General features: G+C 43.1%; 1 protein-coding gene across 1 annotated transcript in view; it reads right to left on the bottom strand.

Annotated features, from left to right (window-relative positions):
* Nucleotides 1-20,899, bottom strand: part of LOC144783212 (solute carrier family 22 member 6-A-like) — a 212,729-nt gene that overhangs the window by 142,090 nt on the left and 49,740 nt on the right. Inside the window, exon 6 of the mRNA XM_078662306.1 lies at nt 19,774-19,897. Coding sequence (XP_078518432.1) covers nt 19,774-19,897 — 124 coding nt within the window. The remainder of the gene's footprint in view (nt 1-19,773; nt 19,898-20,899) is intronic.

Below are 20,899 nucleotides of genomic sequence, written 5' to 3'. Positions count from 1 at the left end.
GGGCACCGCCGAATCCGTCCCTGCTGCCGGCACTGCAAGGGGCCGTGCCCCGGGCGATCTCCTCGGGACAGGTCCAGACCGCAGCAGTGGGCGGCGCCTAGCGACTAGGTCGCGTCTGCCTCTCGAGGTCCCAGCTTGCAACGCAGGACCAGGCCTCAAGTCTCCTCCTCTCCTCCGCTCGGTGTGCTCGGCTCCCGGGACCACCAAACTTTCACCGAGTCATCGGGGGGCTCTACGGAGCTAGCGTCCTTCTCTCCTGGTGGTACATAACCCCCTAGGCGCAGCTTTCAGGATTTTTCTTTCCCGGCGGCACCGGAGCTTAGCAGACTCCGTCCGCCATCATGGCCTGCTAGCCACGCCCCCCCTCGTCCGATCATGATGATCAACACGGACATGAAGATCTTGACCAAGTTACTAGCCACGCGTCTGGCGCCGTATATGTCCCACCTGGTCCATGCAGACCAGTGCGGGTTTATTCCAGGACACAACACGGCCATGAACCTGCGGCGGTTGAATCACATTATGCATGAGGTACGTGGCAGGGAGGAGCAGATGGTTCTGGTGTCGGTCGACCTCACTAAACCGTTTGATACAGCCGATTGGCGGTATCTACTAGAGGTCCTCCAGGCAGTGGGGTTGGGCCCCAACTTTTGTCGCTGGATTTGCATCCTATATATGGCCCATCACGCAAGGGTGAGACTTGGAGCGGCATGGTCGGAGGCGTGGCGACTGGGACGGGGTACACGCCAGGGGTGACCCCTCTCACCGCTCCTGTTTGCCCTGGCCATAGAACCCTTTGCTGTCTGAGTCCATACAGATATGGCACAGTGGGGCATTGTGGTGGGAGACACGTGCAGTGTCATCTCTTTATATGTGGATGACGCCTCGTTTTACTTGACAGCTCCGCGGGAGGCGCTGACGATATTGCTGCGCCACCTGGATCGGTTCGGCGAGGCATCGGGACTGAAGCTTAACCATGGCAAGTCTTTGATCTTCCCACTGGTGGGGTTTGACTCAGTGCCTCTGGAAGACTTGCTGCATCTCGGGCTGCGCTGGGAACGGGAGGCATTCCGTTATCTCGGAATTCAGGTGGCCCCGACGGACTCACAGCTGCTGGTCCGGAATATCGATCGGATACTCAAGTCCCTACAACAATCGGTGTCCTTTTGGAATTCCTTGCAGCTTTTTTTATTGGGTCGGCTAGCCATCGGCAAGATGGTAATGCTTCCCAGGACACTATACGTCCTCCAGAATTCGTTGTGTCCTCTTCCCCCATGATTTTTTCGCACTCTCAACATACTGCTCACGTCCATGCTTTATCCGGGCCGGCACAGCAGGGTAGTTCTCCACACTGTTGTTCGTAGCTATGAAGAGGGTGGCCTGGAGGCACCGCGCTTCGACCTATATTATTATGCGGCACAACTACAGCCTGCGGCCCGGTGGTTCGCAGACGCGGATAACTGGGAGACCCGCCTCTTGGCGGGCAGAGCGAACGTACGGGCGCTACAGGTCGCACTGATGCAGGGAAGGGGAGTGGACGACACTCTGCCTTATGTTGTGCGCCACACAGCAGGCATCTGGCAGCAGTTTGTGGAGAAAGTTTTGCGACGGGCGCCCTTCCATAGGGAGCTACCGGTCTGGATAATGGCCCCTTTCGTTGCCATGGAGAAACACATGTCCTTTCACAACTGGCGGGAGGGAGGATGCGAGGTTCTAGCTGATCTCTACCCCAAAAGTCCTTCCTGACCTACAAGCAGGCGGAGGAGACCTCCGGTCTTGGGAGAGGGCAATACCTGCACTACCGGGGACTACATGATGTGGTGAAGGTTACCTGGCCTCAGTGCCCGGACGCACCCCCAATGACTCACACCCTAAACATTCTTCTTTCCTGCGGCAGTGGGCGTAGACTAATCTCTCTGCTATATACGACTATGAAACAGGAATCCACCCCACCGGTGCCGCCATCTTGGGTGGCATGGGAGGCGGATCTTGGTGCTGCGCTGGAACAGGGGCAGCTGAAGCGAATAGGGTCCCTCGCGTGCAAGGTATCATGCAACGCACGGTTCAAATTGATACACTTTAATTTCCTGCACCTACCTGACTCCGGTATCATTGAAGCGTATCTCTGGTAACAGGGGGGACAGCTGCCCCAGATGCACTGCAGGAGGAGCGGGCTTCCTGCATTTAGCCTGGGACTGCCCTTTGATCAGGAGTTTCTGGGCAGGGGTGGTAGATCACATAGTCACCACTACAGGCCTTCAAATAGCAATGAATCCCTTGCATTGTTTACTGGCGTTAGTTCCCAAGCCCAAGATAAGGAAACTCTCCTATAAACTATTGCAATTAATGTTGGTGCTTGCCAGGCGCAGGGTGGCGATTACCTGGATGGGACAGAGGGCTCCAGAGGTGCCCACCTGGCTTAAAGATGTGAGAGAATGGTCCCTAGCCGAGGAAACTCATATGCAACTCACTCGGAGAGACGAGAAACTGCGTGACGATTTACTCGCCTGGCGAATCATGTGTGCCTCGGGACTGGCGGAGGGGGAGCGGTCTCCCCAGAGCGAGTCTGAAGGGGCAAGTGACGAATTGTTCTCACCAGTGGAATCGAGGTCTGATGGGGAGGGAGGGGGGGACCGCTAGAGCTTATGTATTACAGGGAGTTGTGTGGTGCTCGGCTGCTTCCTCATGATTTTATTTATTTGCCTGCTAATCTGTTAATCCCTGTGTGTCCGTACCTATCTAGGTGATGCATATGTCCTTGAGTGCCGTAATGAGGTTGTCGAACTGTGTACATGTGTTGTAACGATACCAATTGAGGGGGTTCTTTGTATATGTTACATAAAATGGAAAAATAGAATTTTTTTAAAAAAAACAATGCCATGGAACTCGTTCCTCTTGAAACTGAAGTTCATATTCAAAACCAAAATGAAAGACAAATTTCATGTCGACCAGACACAGATACCTACATCAACATGCCTCAACAAGAGCAAGCTACAGGTTCCACAAGACCTGCGGAAATACCAAAAATTGATCGAACTGCATCAGGCTACTTAATAGACTTTGATACGTTTTCTTTGGCTCCAAGTGAACCTGAAACGATGCCAGCCCCAGAAACACACAACCAGCAAATTAAAGATTTTCTGAACTTTCGTAAAAAGACTTACATGATATCACCTTGGTTAGAACTCTGGGTAACTAATGGGATACTTTTCTTTCTTTTCTGGATAGTCTTAGTAACTGTGCTTAGTATGCTTATTAGCGGAACTTACATTCTGCAAAGCTCTGCAGCTTGAAAAGTGACTCTGATTCTGAAACCTCACCTATCATCACATTGAGAACAAAGAGACTTGTTGTCAGTGAACATTACAGCAGTTCCTATACCTGATGGTATAGTATGGGACAAGATTGATTATGATATATTTGGTCCGACCGAACTTTTTAAAATTCCACATTTATTTAAAATATCATTGAGTGATATCATTACCTCCAGTACATTTTCTGATGAGTAGGATTATGAAACTGTAAATAATATGTTATCTGATTTAGAAAAATCTGCTGCCTTTTCTAATAGTGAAATGTTGGAAGACACATCAGACTTTAAAACAATATATTGCTATCAACATTATGGTCGTCATTTTTTGCATAAATCTGCTAATTCAAGAAATGTTTTTACTTTCCACCAATGGGAACATTGCCCTACACCGCCGAGAAGCTGTTCAAAGACATTTGTACAAAAGTTTCCATATTTTGCAGGGTTTAACACGTCAGACCCAGCCTCATGTTATTATAAGGTTGCACCAACACCAGCACAGAAAAATATGTTGACAAACACCAAACAGATTTATTCTGTTTCCTTTATTCGCCAATTGTCTGAACAAGGTTTTAACTTATGGAAAGACACTATAGACTTAAAATCTGTCTGGGGTACTAGACACTGACAGGTCCAGGCAACAGAGGTACAATTTAGAGCATGCCTCATTCCTCAGCAAATCATGTTTTTGAATGACACGGTTCAACAAACGTCTTGTCTTGGAATACCAAGAACAAAGACTTGAATACACCTTGGATGCCCACACCATCACAAACCGAGGGTAACATAACATCACAAGAAAGTATTACGTTAGATGAAATTGTGCAATACAATAGATCAGACCCCAATTGGAAGGGATGGTTGATTTGGCCCAAAAACACCAATAGATGTCAGGAACGATTCATGGGTAAAACCAAAGGGTTTAATATCCAAAGGCCAGATCCATGCTATGTACAGAGAGAACATCCAGGGGTAGTGACATCATGCAGTGTTGGGAAGTTATGCCTCGATTGGCTAAAAATCTCGACACTGTCACAGGTGAAACAACACTTATCCTTACATACAAAGGATGTGGATGTACAGGATTTTTTATTAGGTCCTAGAAAGCCATGTCAAAAACGTTTCTATTATGCTGTCTATAATACAATCTGGAAAAATATCCCAACAAGAGTTTGCAGAGAGATTACTTGAAATAGATCATATAAACCTAGAGAAAGCTCTAGCTGTAGTTAATAATGGTTTAACTACACTAACCTCCAGGATATATTCACTGGGCAACATTGCATCTTCTGCAGTGGCGGCTCCTTCATAGGGGCGTCGCCCCACTGCTTTCTCGCAGTGCAAGAAGCAGAAACATAAAATGGTGAAACTACCATTTTATGTTTCTGCTTCTCACACTGCAAGAAAGCCGAAGTGCCTGGAGTGCCTGGTTGTGGGATGGCGGGTGGGCGGTCCTGCTCGAGGGTAGGGGGAGTGGCTTGCCCAGTGTTGTGGGCCCTGACTGCTTTGGTCGGCCTGGGGCAGGCCAAAGCAGTCATGAGCACTCTCCCTTTTCTCTATGTAGGCTGCATGCAGCCTACATAGAGAAATGGGCCTCTGATTTGGCTCCCGGCAGGGGCGCTCTCCGCTGCGCCTCCCCAATCACAACGCTGCCATTGCAGTGTTGTGATTGGCGGAGGGGAGGGAGGCAGGCTGCCTCTGGGTGGCAGCTTCCTGAAGAGTCGAAGAGTCGCAGCAGCAGGAAAACGCGGGACGGTAAGTTTCATTTTATTTTTAAACCTGTGGATCTGAAAAGGGATAACTCCTTGACACAAAGCACTGAAGCAAGGCAACTTAATCCCACTTGTGCAATCAGTGAGGCCATCTGTCACTGAACCCTAGCAAAATTTGAGATACAAATGCATGTTGCCCATATCTATATAAGTGCCCGAATCGATGCACAGGTTCGACTCGAATTCACAAGTGTTGTGACTGAACTAGCAAGTCATACTAGACTTTCAACGCATTGTTTCAAACCTCTAAAACAGAGACCTCGACTTTCCCTGTTCCCATACCTGGGTAGTTGAGCCAGCCGAAAAAAAATCTTTGATTTGTGGGTCATGTTGTTCTGGGCTTATAATGAGTTAAACATGATTACAAATCTCCTCCTGAAAAGTTAAAAATGATCAGGATGAACCTGGGTAACTTCAGAGGGCTCTTAAAATGTTTCTTTTATTTTTATAACTAATAACAAAACCTGCTACAGTTCTGCAACATTGTTTTGTTTGATTATTTATTTGTTTATTGATATATTTGTAGATTGATTTATTCATAAATATCAGAATTATATGCTGCAATACCATGCCATCGTACGGTGACTTCATAGTGTTCTGTTAGTGAGGCAGGCGTAAATACGAGTATCTTGCTATTGTGAGGGTGAGTCAGATGTATGTAATACTTAATTCATTGGTTGCCAGGAGGTACGCCATTGTCCATAAGTAGGTGGTACATTCCTTGCTCAAATGTACCATAGTAACTTTAGTCCAGGCAAATTCAGCAAATTGGCACACACTGATGCAGACGAATAGGAGTGTGTTCAACAGAACTAGTGCACATTATCAGATACCCCGTGCCACATGCCCTCCATTGTCTTAGGTGAGAGGTTTAATGTTTCTCGTTTAGTCAAATTCATCAAGTTAAGCCATATAGCCAGACCCCCATGATATTGCGGCATCCTGCCCCCCTACTCCCATGGCGCGCAAACCCCCTACGTGATGTCCCCCACCCACCTGTCATGCCGCCCGCTTTTCCTCTCTATGATGTTTCATGCAGCATTCGTCTTTCTAGCCCCCTACTCTCGCAAGCACCCCCTACCCCCTCACACAAGAGGAGCGCCACCCTTCACATATTTTCACCTGGCTAGCACTTGTGCACTTAGACAGTTTCTTTGCCAGAATTATAGATTCCTTCACTCATTGCACTTTCCAAGCAATTCCATATTTTTTTTAACTTTATGATCAAACGTGGCGAGTCTGATTTAGCGCCGCAGATGTTATTGACCATCTGCCAGTCATATGCCACATAAAAGCTTGCTATTTAAATCCTGGCTGTCCTTGCCTTGAACACAGCGTGTCTGAGCCACCCCCAAGTTGTGTATAATAAGGGATTAGACTGACTGCATTCCAGCTGTTGGCCCAAAATTTACCCACAAGTGAATTTTCGGCCAGGGCAAGAGCAGATGTGGCAGGATGAAAGGCGGATACTGACTACCCATCGAGAGAGAGAGAGAGAGAGAGAGACCCCCTTACATAAACAACCCTCAGAAAGAACTTCAAAGCCAGTCTGGGCTGGAATCAATCCCCTGCAGACAGAATCCTGTTAATGGAAGAAGCGCCTTACCGCACTCCAATCGCTCGGCCTCCTTTCTAGCAGGCCCATGCCAGCATGGCGGGAAGCTCGTTGTGGAAGTGGGAGTTCACTATTAGAGAGCACTAATGAGTGGACAGGGCCGGGGTACAGCAGTATTAAACAGATACACACTAAAGTGTGCAGCCAGGGTACAGCAGTATTACACGGGTATACACTAATGTGTGCAGCCAGGGTACAGCAGTATTACATGGGTATACACTAATGTGTGCAGCCAGGGTACAGCAGTATTACATGGGTATATACACTGAATGAGACAGGATAATAAAGCTTTGAAAAGAACAGAGGAAGCGAGAGTGCGAGTGAAAAGCAGATAGCTCACTGCATAGAAAGGAAGCGCCTCTAAGCACAGAGGGACACGAGTTTGAGAGACAGAGAGTAGAGAGTGATAACCCAAAAAGGAGCTAGGAAGATAAAGAAGGCAAAAAGGAGCTAGGAAGGTAAAGAAGTCAACGGTGGCAAATAGGGGTAGAAAGGAAAGTAGGCGAGAAAGGAAATGTGATGGTCACAAGGCAGAAAAATTGTTGTATCATACATCAGAGCCCCACACCATCATGGGCATTGTCTCTTGGTTGTCACCTATTTCTCAAATTTGCTTGAAAATGCACCATTTGCCCACTCTTTTTTCAAAATATCAAAACCCCGTAGGTGCTTCGGGTTCACTCGCTGCGCTCGCTCACCGCAGTACAGTACGACAATTGTTTTACGCCTCACCACTTTCAAATGTCACAAGCCACCACTGATCTTCTGCAATAGAGATATTAGAACACGATTTGCCCATTTTACTGCACTGACAATCACAATTGCGATCTATTATGTTATTGAGCTGGACGCTGCAATCTTTGTGTGCGGGCTATGTACCTTGGCATTTTATCAACAGTACATCTCTGTTTTCTTCATACAATCTAACATAAAAACATATAGAAATGGCACAAAGAAGAGCAAAATATACAATGCTGCGTATTGAAAAACTGGCCAGATAACCTTTTTACAGTGGCAGAGTCACCGTCCACAAAATGGTTAATCCATGGCCACATAACTCTACCGGTCACCACTTTCCAATTTCAATATTGCCAAGAACAAAAGCAAGCAGGCAGATATGAAGAAATGGGTAAGGAATTAATCAAGGAATCTTGGGATTTACCATACAGATTTTGATGCAGGAGTGGGGATAGAGAAGTGTTTTTAAGCGGTACAAACTGTGAGAACACTTTAAGTGGATCACTCATATGTCAGGATATAAGGCTGCATGGGCCTGTAATGGTTCAGTAGTGAACTTATCCTGTCACTTCAGGGGTGTCTCAGCAGCTGTGATCATTCCAGTGTTCAGGCTAATTTCGAATGGGAGTTACTTGTTGTTGAACGATCAAAGTTGCTGTGGGAGGCTTCCAGGCATCGCATAGCTGGTGACCATCAATTCCAGGGTTAATTGCTGTATGCAAGTATTGTTTCCACCAACACGTACAGTCAGGGAGGCGCCGTTATGGCCTTCTCTAAATGTTTCATTAATACGGTTTGATGCTTTGAGCAGGATGAAAGCCATGCTTTTACAGAAGTCCGTGCCCTTAACCTCTGCTCAAGAGACTTTTGATCTGAAGATCGCAAGGTCTTCAGCAGAGATGCAGGTGCTCATACGTACGAATTGACCCTTCCATTTCGTAGAAATAGTAAATCGTATCTTTAACATGTCTGATACGAAAGGCATCGTCCACCTATTTAAGACCATAGGTTCTGGACTATTAAGCACCTTTCAGATGAACCTCGAGTTATACCAAACTTTATAAACTCCGTATTTGTAAGCATTTTTGGAGGACTGCCGCTGATCCTGTTTCCAATAGCAGGTATCCTGATTGTTATTTTTCTGCTACGCAATGGACGTCCCAGTCACGAAGGAGATAGAAACAGTACGCCTGGAGCTTAAATACCATGATGGCATGGTACAACATCTAGGCACACCTCGCCTAAGAGAACTAAGTGTGTCTTGGTTCCTGTCATTTAGACCAGTCTGGATGGACTGCATCTTACCTGTCCTCCGATGCCTATTTTGCGGAGAAGAATGCATGTTGGATCTCTGTCTGACACTCCAATTATGAGCGCGACCGGATGTTGATGCTTAACTGGACCCAATAACGGCCCATGTTCTGCAGTGTCCCCAGAATATTCTAATGTTGATGGTGGCATTCCTAGAGCCACCACAGGTAGTATTGACTCCTGTTGGTATGCACATCAGCTGCTCCTCTGACACCCAGGCCTTGGATGGCGCACAGGCTGCCCCAGCATGGGTTGTGGATAGTACGAAAGAGCATCTGTGCTCAATTGACATAATCTGCGAGGTGTTGCAATGACGGTTGTCTGCGGAGGCAGGCAACGATAATGTTGCGTCTACCAGCCAGGACACATAAACATTTCACACATTTGGACCGACATGTGCTGGGAGAAATTTGGCTTTTAAAAAAAAAAAAAACTAAAATTGGAACTCCAAAACAAAATTGACATTCTTTTTGGGCATGCATGGCTTTCAAAATGCTTGTAGTAGTTCAAACTATACCTATGGACATAGTAGAGCTATGGCTTGAGTGCCAATTTCCATTTCACCTTTTAAAAGATTTTTCAGAACTTTTAAACATTGTTTTTAGAAAAACAAGAAACAAATGTTTTTTAACTATTTGCGTACCAGTATCTAGTCATCCTAGTAGTATGTTTAGAATTGAACTATGTTGTCCATTCGGAAGAGGAGTGGGTGTTATATTCCATATAGGTACCCTGATATAGGCCCAGGTTACATCGTAACCCTTTAACTATATTCTTCCCTACATTACACTTATAACGGTTTACAGGGACTGACCTTTTACCCAGCTACAACACTGCATTCAGAACGCGGGTTTTCCCTAGTTTGAAATCTCATACATTATAAATAGGGCTCCCGGTTTTATGGTATTTATTTTTTTGCCATTTCCGTCTGTATTTATCCATATTTATTTTTGGGCCATTTTATCTGTATTTATCCACATTTATTTTTGTCACAGGCAAAAGTCGACGCCGCATCCATGTATTTTTCCACATTTGTTTAAATTGACAATGCACACATGCACTCGGTTGTTATAGTGTAAACACTATACATTCCCCTGAAAACTTTGCCATTTGCAGAATGTCCCAAATACATTTAAAAGTGCTATCACAAGCCATTTGTCTCAGAGCCTTGCAGTTTCTGTCATCTGCAGAGTGCCACATCCTCCCCCCCACTGAACACCATACTGCCCCATGGAGAGAAACTCACACTGCCTTAAGCTACAGCCCAATTGTGCCCCGCTATAAACACCTGGTAGCAATTCAATTCAAAGTATGCACTAGACTAGAGTAATATGCTGCCTGAAAATAAAGTAACAATATTCAGGCAAAAGAAAACACTCATAGGGAATACAACTTAAAGCTTTTATACTCATTATTCAGAAATCAAGGAGTGTTTTTGCTTGAAAAGCTAACAACATGAAAAGAAAAGTAACCTGATCGCACCGTAAAACATATATCTAACCACAGGTGCCACCACGCCCATAGAGCCCATAGAGCCCAAGGTCCTTCTGCTCTCCCACCCCCTGCCCCCACCACCCATTGTGTGTGACGCCCGGGCTGAGATAGCTTCCCGGGCACACACAGGCAGTTTTTGAGCTGCTGTGGGCTGGCATCCGTTTTATCGCAGCCGCTCCAAAGTACTTCACAGGTCTTTAAAAGACCATTTACTTGTTAATGAGGCTTTGTTGCTTTTCACCGCTTCTGAGAGCCCCTGCATCTCCACTCTGCCTATTGCTGGAAGAATTAGCTCCCTTCCCCCAAATTTGGGTCTAGCTGCACTTCTGTCTAACCATGATGTTAAAACTACAACTCCGACCTTAGCAGGTACATTTATAATGTCAGCAGGTTTCAGTTTTTACACTTAGCAAGACTCTGAGTCACAGTGCTGCAGCTGGAGATATAAACACTTCTAGCTATTTGCCTCCGTAATTTCTTGGAGTCACCCACCCTCCTTGGCTGCAGACAGCTGCTGACAACCAGGATATATTTCAGGCAGTGGCGTAACAAAACTTGAGGGGGGCCCCATGCAAAGTACATGGTGGGGGGCCCCCCTCCGGACTTACTCAGGAACCCTCAGGCCACGGTACTGTGCTGAGGGGGCCCCATGGAACTCTGGGCCCATCCACACTGTGTGGGCCTTTGTTATGCCACTAGTGCTCAGCTCCTACAGTCGTGCCGATAAAGTTTGAGAGGGCAAAAAAGGTTGAAGACCTCTGCAAAAAGTCTCCTGTGAGTTCTGTTCTAGTTCACCCTTCACTGGCTAATTCATAATTTCTTTGAACCTCTCTCTAACTAATCCTTGTCCTTTTTGTGTTTCGGGTACACTGCTGTGACACCTTCACACCCCTCCACCCATTTTCTAGGAGGAGCTGCAGATGCATACCTGTCTTTGTCTCCACCCTCTCTGCACTGCTGGTCTCTTTACCCTCATGCTCAGTTGCCCATTTACAGAATGTGAGGGAGTGGAAAAAATCATATTAAGCATCATCAAGCTGATTTCCGTGTAGCTATACAGCATAACAAATGCAGTAGTGACGCATCTCAGTACGTAAAACCCGTGCATCTAAGCACTAGCCAAAATTTGATGTTAACTTCACACCTTTAAATATGGAACACACTGTTAACGCATATTATTCTCTCTATTAAGGATACCATTCCAAGACAATTTCATGATTACAGGTTGTAGTATTTAAATGAACGAATCATTGTATCAAACAAAAACTGACACCCTTTAAAACGAGAAAGTTATTTGATTCCCCTAATTGTACTAAGCTATGGCCTAAGGAATTTATTAAACAAGTTCACAAAGCGATGCGTATTTTCCCTTTCTTTCCAGGAAGATAATATTCCCCAGAAATCGTTTCAGTAATTGTAGGCAGTAGCAAGATATCAGCAACCATTGGTCCCTGCAGAGGCAAGAGCCGAGATGTCTGGTACTAATGCTGGGGAGACGCTGCTGTGATTTCGGGGCAGAAGATGCACACTTTATCCACTGAGTTCTGTCTGCATGCACTGCTAGTGGTGCTAAATATAGGCTGGGAGATGAGACAAAGGAGTCCAGTCTGCCGTCCCAGTACATACCTTCTCCTGAGTTTGATCTACGCCAAACTGCTAAGATGATTTAATGCTGGAACTGCAGGGAAAGGGAATGGGCGGAGGACTCTCTGAGAGATAATACATTGGCCGGAGTTCTCAGGCCTGACTACTGTGCAGAGGCCAGGGGGCCCCTTGCAGATCGACCCCCACCGCGGGGGTTGGGGGGCTGGTTTACTCGTGAGATGAGCTGCTAAGTGGCACTGTTCACTTGAGAGCCGGGCTTGTGCCTTTTAAAGACACACAGCACCTGCTCAAAGACTCACGCTGTGACGGGACTCAAGCTTCAGGGATCCCCCAGGACAGGGGCTAAGCAGGCAGGAAGTGTCGAGGTCAGGAGGTGACAGGCTAGACACCGGCCTCCTCCCGTATTAATTTAACTCGGCACAGGGCGGCAAATAACTCTTGGGGCTGGCTGGAAATTGAGATTTAAGAAGTGTGTCAAAGGAGGTAAATACCTTGACACTAATTTACATCACGGAGCGAGCGCCATAAAGATACAGACAGAGCTGAGCCACCATGACTGCTCCTGCAGCGGCCATTGTTATTTTACCATTTTTATATATAAATACAGACAAAGGAAAACTTGTTTTCCATCTGTATTTATATGTAAAAATCCGTTTAAACGGAAAACCGGGAGCCCTAATTATAAATGAGAATTCTTGGAAGAGCTGAAGGACTACCATCTCCTGTATAACGAATCACTGACAAAATATCGATTACAAAAATATCGGGGTACAAAAATATCGTGAGAAAAATATCGAAGCCAAGAATATCGACATCCTATCTACATCATGGTAAGTGCAAAAATATCGAGAAAAAAATATCGATGTCAAAAATATCTTAAAAAATATTGTTTTTTTAAAATGGTAAAAAATAATGTAAAATAAAGTAAATAATACATATAATTAAAAGAACACAGTTAAAAATATTTTAAAAGTTTAAAAATAATAACTAATACATGAAGGGGTCGATTCCGATTCGGGAAACGAATCCGTATGACGATTCGTATTCGTAGCCGTTTCCGTACGAATTGTACGAATCCGTCCGAATCGCGTAGTATGATCCGTTGCAAGAAAATACGTCTGAATCATTGCGAACCATACGAAAATAAAGGGTAAATCCGTATGACATTGACCCGCACAGTGAACCGTACGATTTGTAAACATGCCGTACGACTCGCCAAGTATGACCCGGACCAAGGATTGAGTACGCCATTTGTACGGTAAATGTCGCATATGAGCAATTCGCACGGAAGGCAACAGTATCACACATGCATCGTACCCCTAAAATCAAGGGGTGAACGCACGGGGTGTAGGCACCATACACCTACGACCTTGGGGTGTACGAACTGTACCCCTACAGTCCGTACACCTACGATCATGGGGTTTACGCACGGGGACATACGCACCGTACCCCTGAAATCCAGGGGTGTATGCACCGTACCCCGATGCACTGTACCCCTGCAATAATGGGTGGTCCGTTTCGTACGCATTTCGAGGCGAAATCTGATTTTACGGACGTTTTATGCTCCCGTAGAAAAAGAGTCGTACGGAGTGTTGTCAATACAATTCGTACTTGCTGGGTCAGAAAATGCTGCTTTGATCCGTACAGACATCATGTACTGCGCGTTCCGAATGTGATTCATACGGATTAGTGAGTTGTACGGTCTTCCGTACGATTTGTAAGGAGGACTGCTTTGGGTACACTTCGTACTACATCGTACGTACGGGTACGGGTCTGCATACGATTCGTATGGGCAAAAAGCTCCATACGGCTATTCGGAGGGCATTTTACCGAATCAGAATCGGCTCCATAATGTTAAAATAAATTAAACATATACATGTAAAATATAATATATATACTTAAATACTAATATTCATTAATAAATATTTTAATAACTTATAAATTGCTAACACATTTTATAAATTATAAATACATATATGCACACACAAAAATAATATAAATAACAATCTAAAAAAAATATATAACAAATTAAAATACTACAATATTTTTAATGTTTTTAAAATAAATTATACACAACATTAACTAAAACAATACAGAAAAATATTGGACAGCAGAGAGAAAAAAATTACTATTCCCACTCCAAAGAGTACGACAGTAAGGAAGGTATTGGATAGAGTAGGGGTAAAAATTACTACTACAACGCCAGAGAGTGCAACAGTAGGGAAAGTGTTGGATAGCGTAGGGGTGAACATTACTATTCCCACTTCAAAGAGTGCAATAGTAGGGAATGTGTTGGATAGCATAGGGGTAAGAATTACTATTCCCACTCCAGAGAGTACAACAGTATGGAAAGTGTTGGATAGAATAGGGGTTAAAAATAACAAACTTATCAATGAAATAATTCTTTTAACTAAATAATTATTTATTAATAAATTAACAATATATTAATAATAAATACCAATAAATTAAAATTACTAATTACTTTAAGAACATTAAATTACTTCCCACCCTATTCGCCAATAAACACACAACCCACTCCACATAAAAAGTAACACAATTAATATAATTATCACTTAATAAAAATTAATTACCAATTAATAATTAATTAACAATAATTGAATTATCAATATCAATAAATGAATAATTAATTAATAAATTGATTATCAATTCCCCTATAAACACACAACCCAATCCCAAACTAAATTAACACAATTAATAGATTTATCAATTAATTAAGAAAAAATAATTAGCAATTAATAAGCAATACATTAATTATCAGTGCCCAAAAAAAATTTATTAATTTATTATAATGAATTTACTTCCCCCTCTATTTCCCTGTAAACCCACAACCCACTCCAATAACAAATGAATACAATTAATATAATTATAAATTCATAAATTAATTCATAATAATTACCAATTCGTAATTAATTAAAATTTCATTATCAATACCAATAAATAGAAAATAATAATTACTTAATTACAAAACATTTCTTCCCACCCTTTTCCCCTATAAACCCACAGCCGCTTCAATAAAAAATGAATACAATTAATATAATTATCAATTTATCAATTAATAAAAATGAATTACCAATTAATAATTAATTAGAACCAGATTAAATATCAATACCAATAAAAAATAATAATTACTTAATTACAATTAAATTACTTTCCCCTATTACCCTGTAAACCCACAACACACTCCAATAAAAAATGTATACAATTAATATTATTATCAATTAATAATTAATTGAAATGAATTAATTATCAATACCAATAAATAAAAATATGTATATTTACTTAATTTCTAATAAATTACCTCCCACCCTATTCCCCTATAAACCCACAACCTGCTACAGAACTAATATGCAACATTTAATTAAAAATAATTAATAATTTCTAAAAATTATGAATTAATTGACTATATTTAAAGTACTTCCCACCCTATTCCCCTATAAACCCACAACCCGCTACGGTACTAAAACATAAACTTTACTTAAGACTAACTTCTAAACAATTAATACATATATTTAATAAAAAAATACAAAACATGTGGAACACATACATATAAAATACATACTAAAATACATAACACTAATATAAACATCAATATTATTAACATCAATATTTTTGCTATCGATATATTACTAACTTCGATGTTAAAAAAACGATATTTCTTACCTTTAGGTTGATATTCTGGTCACCAATATTCTTGATGTCGATATTCTGTCCCTACGATATTTAAAACTCAATATTAATGTAGGGCGAAATAAAAAAACTCGTTATTATGTATGTGCAACTGTATAATATCTATGTATAAAATTCATGCCCGACGTCATCCTAAGTCCGACATAGTAGTACAGCGATGTAGGACCCTTGGGGAGACCTATGGGTATATATACAACACATCTTGCTAAAATATGCAAGAGGAGACCAGGACTGGTATATGGACTATCCTAGGACGATAAATAGAGATGGTGGAGGACTCACATGTTGGGTCAGGTGGTCAAGAAGGATAGTCTAGAGCAAGAACAAAAAAAGAGGGAGAAGGAGGTTAGGCCAAACCAGGTCGGCCTCCAGTCAGTATATGCAATACAGGAACCCAATATGAAGGGTCCAGAGACCTGGTTGGTGTTTAGTGGTTACTGCTTACTAAGTCAGTGTGTACCAAATTATGTAAGAAAGAAAAATTTCTTTCTAGAGTCCCCTCACTCACCGGGGTTGCCCCACGGTGACATGCTTCATCATTGGGGCCATCCCAGTTCTCTACGAAAAGGGGCGTGCTGCGACAAGGCGACTACGCTGGAGCACTGGTTTTGTGAGATGACTATGTGTGGTGTAAGTGTGGTGATGGTGGAGTGGGTGTGAAATTAAAAATACCGTGCTAGTGGGCCTCAACAATTTATTTTGCTCCTAGTGTGGTATAAAATTAAAAAGGGGTAACACTGTATTCTAACTTTAATTGAGCTAGATCAGTGTTATGGTCGACATGTTTCAAGCTCCCCCAAGCTTTTCATCAGGACCATACAGGGTCCAGCCCTGTATTTCCACTCCTATATTCAAATGAAGAAAGTGTTTTTTTAAAAGTAAATATTAATTATTTATACTGTACGCTGTTAATAATAAAACATGCATGTTTTTCTGTACATACGGTTTGTAATCTACTCGAAATGATAAACGAGTGTTTGGTTACACTCCATGGTCTTAGGCAAGGGCAGGATCGCCTCGTGGAAACATTGTTCCTATCGGCAAACCCGCTCGGTACTACCTGATAACTCCTCACCCGACCGCATACTCTAGAGCAAGGCCAGACTCAAAATATGTGTTGTCTACGCCCCATTACTCTAACCCAGCCTTAAGAGACAATAAAAGCCCAGAGGTGGATTAGAAAGAAGTTATGGGCGGCAAGACGGCAAATGAGGATAAAATAAAAAAAAAGAAAAGCGGAGACCAGGACTTCCAGGCTGACACACTGACCAGAGACGCTGAGGTTCCTACACTCCAGCTCGCCGTGGTCTAACATCCCTAGGGGGGTGTCCAACTCGAGACCAGGATGGGGTCCCACAGTCTTTCAATCCAGGTAATGGGGTTGACTTCTTCCTAGAGGGATTTTTGGCTTACCACCTACACACATGCTAGGTACATTTAGGTAAATCTAGTTAGGGAGGCATCGTAGGAGTACGTATCTTTTTATTGTCATGTATTTTATATACTTGTATGTATCCATGATCATCTCAAGATGGTAGAACTTAACCAGCCATTTACTTTTATAGTACTGCTAATCATTTATATCTTTTACTGTCTAACAGTTGTTGCGGCTCATCTATTTTACACCAGAGTAACAACTGTTCAATAAATACTTATTGAAAATTCCCAGCCATTTATTCTGGGTATCTCTCTACTAAGGGGCCTATTCCGATGTCGGACGGACCTAAGTCTGTCTGACATCGAGCAGGAGCTGTAACCGACCGACCTGCTGTCGTTGGTTACAGACCTGGTAGTACGATTCGACCGAACAGGGTTTGGTCGCATACCTTACAATACAAGCATGCTTTCCGACCGGAAAGCATGCTTGCATTGCTGAAAGCAGGGGTGCAGTTCATCCCTGCACCCTGTGGCCGACACCCCAAGGTGCCTGCCACCGGGTGTGGGGATCAATGGAGGGGCACCATAGTTGCCCCCCAGGCTGCCATCTGGCGGCCTCACACCCATGGGGGCCCTGCTGAGGGCCCCCAGAGACAGCTTCTGACTGCCTTTTCGTGCCGGACAGACCGGCATTAAAAGGCAGTGAAAAGCTGCCATCGTACTCCCTCGGTAGCACAGAGGCGACCGGGGGAGTACTGGAGGATTTCGGGATGGCGGACAGGCTCTCCAAGCCTGACGTCCGCAATCCGGAAATCCGAGTCAGATTCCTTCCCGACCGAGCCCATTGGAATGGCTCGGTCGGGAAGGAATCCGACCGGGACTGACCGATTTGGTCGGAAGGGCTCCGAACATAGTTCGGAGCCCTTCTGGACAAAATCGAAATCGGCCCCTAAGTAAGCATGAGTGACTGAGCCAAAAGTAGTATATTGTTTCCACGGTCCTGAGGGATCAGGGTTGTCATGTTCGATGGTTGCCAAGAACTATTCTCTCCTTGGTAAGAGGAGATTCTAGTGGCACTGTGAGCTAGCTGTACAAAAGGCCAACATACCTGGTGGGGGTGTCCAGGATCAGTCTGACACCAATCCTACAGTGTAGGCTGTCCGAACGTGCAGATCCTGTATAAGTTTTAATAGGAACTTCACACACGTTGGAACCCTTTTACACCACATTTGGTACCCATTGCACCGGCATTGCTATCCCTCATCTCGTGGGTTAAGAAGGTAGTGGTAGGAACAGAAAAAAATGATTTAAAGCGCCCTATTAAATTTTTGTTGTTTCCTCTCCTTGCCCTTTTCCCAGCCCCTTATCTGCAAAGAGAAAGCTGGCAAGGATCATAAGGAGGGACAAAAGGTTGTATGCAATTTCAAAGAAAAACGTTTTCATGGAATACCATTACTGAGAAACCGGTTCATCTATACTGTTTAATGGAAATTGTCAGAATGGTATTAACCTTTTTGTAGACACCAATTCATAGAATGTCTTTTCAGTAGAAATTGACTTTCAAATGCTCAGTTTTAAAGTGTAAATGCAATAGTTTCAGGTCCTACTTTCAGAAACTGTTTTTTTAGATATATTTATTTTAGTGCTTTTCTTCAGAGGACATTATTTTATATTTAAATTTTTTTAAATGATCAAATAATTACTTTAGATGTTTTTAATTTACAGACCCATCACCACCAGTAAACACCATTCATCACTAACCCCTTGCAACCCCTAAACACCATTAATCCCTCACCCAAAACCCCTCACTACACTTCAACTCCACTCACCACTGAAGCCTAAAAGCCCTTTCTACCACCAAAATCCACCATCCCTGAACCATAAAATTACACAGTACCCCCAACTCCACCCTTCCTGAACCCTAACAACCCCTTCCTATGCCTAAACCCCATCCATCCTATACCTCTTAAAACACCTAGGCACACCCAAACTCCACCCATCCCTGAACCCTAAAAATACCTTACTGCCCTTAAACACCAGCCATCCATGACCATTAAGAACTCCTCATCACACTAAACTACTCATCCCTGAAAGCTGAAAAACACTTTCTACTCCACCCATCCATGAATCCTTAAAACCTCTCATCACTGTAAAGTCAGTCTCATCCTTAACCCTTAAAAAACTCTTCAACACTCTAGCCGCTACCCATAACTTAACCTTGAAAACACACACAAGCCCAAACTTTGCCCATCCATGTACCCTAAAACCCCTCAATAGCCTTACACTCCACCCGTCTATGAAACCTAAAACACCTCACACACCTAAACACCACTAATCCGTGAACACTAAAAACACCTCACCAAACCTACACTCCACCCGTCCCTGAACCCTAAAAATTCCTTTCTGTGCCTGAAAGCCAGTTATTGCTGACAGTATAAAAAACTCTCATCACTCTATCCATTACCCACCCCTGAACCCAAAAACCGCACAGTAGTGCTAAACTCTAGCCAATATTAATGTATTTTTGGATTGTTCCTTAAAATTATATTCCCTTTAAAATGTTTCATTTAATTTAAAAAAAAATTAAATTGTCTTTCCCTAAAATTGGTTTTCCATGATTTGGTTTCCTCCAATATTATTTCCCAGTTTTTGTTTTCCATTCATTAATTCACACACATTAGAGACTAAAGGGTCAACCTTTGATGGTACCTGGGTCCAACATGTGTGATATCACTTCTGAATGCCTTCACCTTTTGGTGAATTGATGTCTATGCTGCCTGACTCTGGAAATAAGAATGTTTCAAACCTCCCCTTAAACAGATGGGCTGATACTTTGTTTTCACCTCCACTGTGAGTTTCTTGCTTTCCTCTTGCTTTCCATTGATCCTGGCAACTTTCCGCAGGCTGTTGACGGCCTCAGAGGTTCTGCCATTCAGAATGAGCCAACGAGCTGATTCAGGTATAAACCTAGGGAAAGAGAAAGAAGCTTTCAAAGTAACCTGTAAAGCAGACTAGAATGTGTGTATCTGAAATACAAGGATTCACTCTCACCCATCATCTCCCTGATCGAGCAGTGACTCAAAGCCACTGTGAAAATGTACATACTTGTCACACTTAAAATTAAAAACAAACTTTCAATACGGCCATTGGAATGCACATAGTCCAGTTCACAAACTGTGTGAAAAGTTGTAAATGCGCTGGCAAATTTGATAGTAGATATAACATGTTTCAGCCTTGTCTTGTTGCTCATGCTAACTGTTGCCCACCATATGTGCCAACTCTTGGGCTTACATGTGATGAAGGGATGCACACCTATTTTAACACATTTCTTTTCTTCTCCAATTTTGTCTGTCCTTCTTTACCAATTGCGTGCAGATCGGTTATTAGGCGTGCCCCACTGCCATCAGTCAAAATGAACTTGTATGTGATGGGACTACATCTAGCCCCAAAGAACCAGTCGCACAGCTTCATGCCGCCCCTGGCGTGCATGTTTTCACCAGATTTTTTTATAATTTCTTATGATGTTCCAACTTTTCTCCATTATTTTTTAACTTCTCTTAAAACGTTATATTCACTCTTTAATCCAAATTCACTAAACCGGATAAAATGCCAATTTTCAATTTTCTACTATTCAGACTGTGCCCATCCAGGCCTCTTTTAAGAATATGAGAGATGCAAAATTCATTGCAAGCAGTCTTTATTTCATGTGTAAACCCAATGCATTTCGGGCCGCTTGGTGCCCTTCTTCGGGGGTCACTACAATTAATAATAACAGAATAATTATTAACACTATTGTTATACAGATGTACATTACGACAAAGTTCCATTAACATTATGCATTTTCTAACGTTGCCTGTCTACACTTTACAAACTTTGACATCTGTTGACAGCAGCTTTAAACTTCGAGCCAGGACGCTTTTCATTTTGGGATATCAAGACGTTTTTCTATTTGGGATATTTGAACGGTTA

This window comes from Lissotriton helveticus, chromosome 9 (genome assembly GCF_964261635.1).
Source record: "Lissotriton helveticus chromosome 9, aLisHel1.1, whole genome shotgun sequence".
Taxonomy (NCBI): domain Eukaryota; kingdom Metazoa; phylum Chordata; class Amphibia; order Caudata; family Salamandridae; genus Lissotriton; species Lissotriton helveticus.
The sequence above is the reverse complement of the archived record's forward strand: the minus strand, read 5'-3'. Positions and strand labels throughout refer to the sequence as shown.